Source organism: Lissotriton helveticus, chromosome 6 (assembly GCF_964261635.1).
Source record: "Lissotriton helveticus chromosome 6, aLisHel1.1, whole genome shotgun sequence".
Lineage (NCBI taxonomy): Eukaryota > Metazoa > Chordata > Amphibia > Caudata > Salamandridae > Lissotriton > Lissotriton helveticus.
Window position 1 is genome coordinate 1,132,627,554 of NC_136067.1, and position 6,000 is coordinate 1,132,633,553.

General features: G+C 39.8%; 1 protein-coding gene across 2 annotated transcripts in view; it reads left to right on the forward strand.

Moving 5' to 3' along the window:
* Positions 1-1,463, forward strand: part of LOC144763312 (uncharacterized) — a 340,332-nt gene extending 338,869 nt beyond the window's left edge. For both annotated transcript variants that reach the window (XM_078648791.1, XM_078648792.1), the window contains exon 13: positions 28-1,463. In XM_078648791.1, the coding sequence (XP_078504917.1) occupies positions 28-1,446 (1,419 nt within the window). In that variant the 3' untranslated portion in view covers positions 1,447-1,463. The remainder of the gene's footprint in view (positions 1-27) is intronic.
* Positions 1,464-6,000: the final 4,537 nt, after the last annotated feature.

The following is a 6,000-nucleotide window of genomic DNA, read 5'->3' on the forward strand; positions in this document are numbered from 1 at the left end:
AGAGATTTGTGATTTTTGTTTTTTCAGGAAAAAACTAAAAATATGCCTCTAAAATATATTACATCGCAAAGGGGAAACAAACAGTTAATCTATGGAGGTTATATATACAATAGAGAGAAGGAATATGGCAGCAAAATACTGTGGAAGTGCAGTGAATACCATACAACAAAATGCAGAGCACGGGTTAACACAAGAGATGATGCAGTTGTGCACAAAACCGAACATAATCATGTTCCCTCTCCAGGCAAAATTATAGTGAAACAGAAAATAAATGAAATTAAACAAAAAGCCCAAGAAAAGGAAGAAGCTACAAGTTCAATTATAACAGACGCCTGTTCAAATGTCCCTTTTCACATTGCTGGAGAATTACCTCGGCCTTCCTTGCTAAAACGCAGAATTAAGAAAAGGAAAGTAATCGAAGGCTATTTGCCAAAAATACCACACAACCTGTCTGATTTTGTAATTCCTGAAAAATTCAGGGTTACTATTAATGGTGACAGATTCCTTCAGTTGGAATGCAGCAGTGAGAATGAACATATTTTATTATTTGCAACCGAAAGGAACCTTGCTTACTTACGAGCAAGTGAAATTTGGCAAGTTGACGGGACATTCAAGACATGCCCTGAGCCATTCAAACAACTCTATACTGTACATGGTTATATTAAAACAGAAACATTTCCACTGGTCTATGCCTTACTACCTGATACAATACTAAGCACTTACAAAGTTATGTTTCAAAGAATCAAAGAACTGACCGAAAATCCACCAAAAACTTGTATTATGGATTTTGATGTCAATGCAATGAATGCAGTAAAAAGTGTTTTCCCAGAGATCCAGATTCAAGGTTGCTACTACCATTTCATGCAAGCTATTTGGAGGAGCATTCAAAGACATGACCTACAACTGAAGTACAGTACAGACAGCCTTTTGGCCCACAATTTGAAGCTACTATGCAGCCTTGCATTTGTTCCGCCACAGGATGTTATCTCAACCTATGAGGAATTACAAACCACACATTTTTATTGTGAAAATCAAGAAATACTTGCACAAATGTTAAACTATTTTGAGGACAACTGGGTTGGACGGTTTTCCAGAACTGGTAGAAGAACACCAGAGTTTGCGATAGAACTGTGGAATTGCATGCAGTCAGTACAAGAAGACACACCACAAATGAATAGTAAAATAGAGGAATGGCACAATGCCTTCTCCCAGACAATTAGCATAAAACATTGCTCTTTGTGGAAATGTTTATCTACAATCCAAAAAGAACAGTCTTTTCAAGAATCCAAAATTGCACAGTGCCTGTCAGGTGAAATGCAAGCAACAAGTTGCAAAAGAATCAAAGATCTAAGAAGTAGACTAAAACAAGCAGTGGCAGACTATGGAAAACTTAGTCAGATAGAATATTTACACAACATTGCACTTGTAATTGCTTTCCAAATGTAATAAAGAAATTAAAAAAAATCTTGCCTTTTTTGTAGGAATATATGAACTCCTCTGATAATCTAATAATGACCAATTTGTCCATTAAAAACCTTTCAGGAGAACAAAGAAAATTATTCTCCTGTGACCAAATACCGCTTTCCTCTTGCCTACCTCTCTAAAAAACAGATCCCCCCCCAATGCCTTCTACTTTTTCTTATGACAACTCCCCTCTGAAATCTGAAGGAGTCCAATACACTTCCCACGAAAGAAGAAAAATATGTTTCAATCCTCCTTCACCAATATTTAAACTACTGGAGATATCGGAATAACCTTGGAAAGGATATGCATCAGGAAAGCAATCCAACGGAAAATTATATCCTGAGGACCATTGAAAAAGAATGAAAAATAAATGTTTTTTTCCACGACTGTAAGTCCCACCATCCACTCCATTGCTGTTAAGCCAGTACATGGTTAAAGAAAATTGTATTAGTGTTACATTTTTATGTTATGAAGAAATTCTACAGTGGTTTATAATGATGCTAATAATTCATTTTTCTTGATAATTTTAGTAATTCAGGCAGTGTTTCACATAGTTTTCAAAAACACATTTTGTTTAATGTTTGCGCTCAAATGAGTTATTATAATTATTTTAAATCTGAGTAAACATATCCTCAATACATATCTTTTCAAATGTGAATGAAAAATAGTGATATTGCGCAGTAGCATGGTACTGGATTCTCATATTATGCGGTATAAACGTTCACTTATAGGTTGGTAAATTAAGTAGGATCAGACATGATGCACCCATCTTTCTCTTCCAGCTCAACAAAGCTTGTGTCCTCCTTCTTTACTAACCAGCTTGATTCAAGACTTTTTTTGTTGCCTTGCTGAATGTCATCAAGTGCAAAAAAGAATTCCTTTCTCTATAGTGGCTTCGAAATTTGTATTCCCATTTGTTCCAACAACACAGATTTGTTGCCCTCCCATAATGTAGGGCACTTATACTGGCCAACCACAAAAACATGAGCTACTGCAGATCAGAAGAACAGATCTTAGATTTCCAGTGGGGTTCAGTTGGGTCTGAGCATCTTCCTATTTTGAACAGAGCACAGTCTTGTAATCAATGATGTCATTAGTGATGTTGCAGTGATGTTATCTATGATGTGATTGAACATGTCATGAGTGATGCAATATGTAAGGTAATTAATCATGCACGGCGAAGGCACGAGTTATAGTTACTTGAGAACCATAATGGTGGATTTAATTGGTTTTGTTTATTTAAAATGGTATGTTTTAACTGACATTTTTTACCAAACTATATCGTCCCCTTAAGCTCTGTTGTTTTTTCAGTAAACGTCGAAGGTCTTTTTTTAAATGTAAAGTAACATTTTATGACAATTCCTAAGTATAACTTCACTTTAACATTTGTTTTTTTTCAGTGAATTGCTGGATTTTTTTTTTAACAAACAGTAAGATGCTGATCGACAGGCGCAAGGTGAGTTGGGCGCAGGGCCAACAGTGAAAATATGCAATTTATCCCAGTAAATTCTACAAACATACACTGCACTTGCACCCACGATGCAGACCCCAAGTGAAAAGCAGTTACAAATAAATTAAAACATCCACAGTGGGCTATAGGAAAAATACAGACTCAAATCTCTACAGCGGTCTCATACGATAGTAATATAGGAGACCTTCAGTCATAACACATTACAGCCTCCCTGTATCAAACCAAGCAGTATGGTCAAGGTATTTGTAATATAGTGGGTCAGCATTGCCGGAAGTGTCACATTCGTGACGGAGAACTCACCTCACCTCTAATATGCAACTAACTTCATGAATGTTCTGAAGGTGAGCAGAGCTTAGAATTACAAAATGCTATTTTAAAGAAGGTGGCAAATGCTTTGCAAGTTACTGTAGTTTCTCAGTTCAAGATGTTGCACAGTTTCTGCCTGTGATATCAGTACCTGTTTCAAGCATATATTAGGCAGTACTTGGAAGGGAATGATCAATGATAGCACATTAACTACCCTGATCTTTCTTCATGCTAATGCCCCCTTGCTATTTATCCTTGTCTCTGATTTTTTCTTCTTGAGTTGGATCATCTTTTTGGATCATTCCTTGACTCTTCTTCCCTCTTTTTTCTTTCGTGATGTTGAGGAGGAATTTGCTGTTATCACCAGTTTTCTCTTTATCTTTAATAAAGATTTACTTAGGCTAACAAAGGAGATTTTTTCCTTTTGTGTTTTTTTCCTCCTAGCTGTGACCCTCTAAAAGTAGCTGCTTGTTTCCCCTAGTGTATATTATTCGATAAAGGGTGGCGCCATGGCTACTGGGAGGAGTTGCCATTTCCTCGGGCAGTCTTGAAGGGCACTCAACACACCTTTTTAGCATCCAGTCCTTGATATTAGGCATGTGGATCAGCGGAACTTGTAAAAGGAGCATAACTGCACTAAATATAATTGACACAAAGGAAACTGAAAAACACACAAGATGATGGATGGAATGTTGCACAATGGCAAAACATTCACCCCAGTCACTGATCTGGGTTTAATCCATCGTTATTTTGCTCACCAAGCCACCCCAGTTCAGACATGGCCATATGCAAATCAGTTTTGACCCTGTGCCTCATGGGAACAGTCCAGCCCGAACTCGACAAGCCATGTCTTCCCTGGACCAGAATCAAGCATCCTAGGACAGGTTTCTGGCTATCAGCCGTCTTCAGCCAGGATAGCTTGACTCCAGTGACGTGGTGAGCACGGGACCCACGTCTGGGTATACCCTTCCCACATAGGGTGAACAGCAAAACACACAAGATGATAGACGGAATGTTGCACAATGGCAAAACATTCACCCCCAGTCACAGATCTGGGTTTAATCCATTGTTATTTTGCTCACCAAGCCACCCCAGTTCAGACATGACCATATGCACATCAGTCTTGACCCTGTGCCTCATGGGAACAGTCCAGCCCGAACTGCCAAGCCATGTCTTCCTTGGACCGGAATCAAACATCCTAGGACCGGTTTCTGGCTATCAGCCGTCTTCAGCCAAGATAGCTTGACTCCAGTGATGTGGTGAGCACGGGACCCACGTCTGGGCATACCCTTCCCACATAGGGTGAACAGCAAAACACACAAGATGATGGACGGAATGTTGCACAATGGCAAAACATTCATCCCCCAGTCACAGATCTGGGTTTAATCCATCGTTATTTTGCTCACCAAGCCACCCCAGTTCAGACATGGCCATATGCAAATCAGTCTTGACCCTGTGCCTCATGGGAACAGTCCAGCCCGAACTGCCAAGTCATGTGTTCCCTGGACCGGAATCAAGCATCCTACGACCGGTTTCTGGCTATCAGCCATCTTCAGCCAGGATAGCTTGACTCCAGTGACGTGGTGAGCACGGCAAAGGAAACTAAGAGATGATTACGCATTGTGTACACTTTGCGTCTGATAACGAGTTTGGCAGTGCGGCGCCGGGTCTGCCCTGCTTCACCGCCAAACCCATGGTCGGGCCGCCCACCAGATTAGGAGTTTCCTCCTGTATGGCAGGCTTTTTTCGGCGTTTCCACGGCAGGACCTGTAAAAATGGGCATCGCAATGGAATGCCAAAGACAGTTCCTGCACGGCATGGACTGTAAAGTCCATGCCTTGCAGGAACTGGGGTGCATGCACACCATGAAAACCATGGTGGAGAGGAAACTTCTAATATATTGATGCCTGACAGCTGCAGAGGGGCATTGGCGGTCAGAACACCCTAATCGTAATAGGGCAGTCAGGAGACCGCCACACCCCCATAAGTCTGACTGTCCATAGACTGCTGCACTCATAATTGAGCCCCTAATATTTGAGTATTATGGTGTGTGACAAGCGATATCGCTAAAAAAAAGGAGTCTGAATGAAACACAATGCATAAGTCTAACAAAGAAGCAACACAGGTCAAATGAAATGATGTGGAAAATTATGCGAATGCAGCAAAAATTCTCGCGGCAATTATAGAAACTAGCAAAGCCTTAAAGGCCCTAATGTGGAACAGAAGTACCATTCATGCATCACAATCTTCAGAAAGTGGTGTGCCTGGTTAAAAAGGTGACAGGCAAGATCTTCGAGGGAGTTCTGCACATTTTTCACACAGTTTCTTTAACCCCTCAAGGTTCTGGTAAACCAATTGATATATGTATTTTTTTTTATTTAATCATGCAGGAATATATAATTAATGTTTTTTTCCGCCTAACTAAATCACCGAAAAAAGTTGGCTACAAACTTCTGCAATTACCTTTATAACGCAAAGAGCAACTATTTAAATATTTTAATATCACAGATATTAAAGGCTTAACACAATTTACTGATATCTTTAAATGATCACATTCCATTCTAGGCAGGAATGTTACTCATAACTGCACTTGATACTTGGAAAGAGTGGCTTGATATCAAGCCTGACATTAGATACTGGAAACCTTCCATCCAATCGTCCTTTATTCATATTAGATTTGTTTTGAAGAACTAGATCTTATAAACAAAAAGGCCAGTCTTGAATTAGCAGAAGAACTGATTGAGTCAAGTACTCGCAGA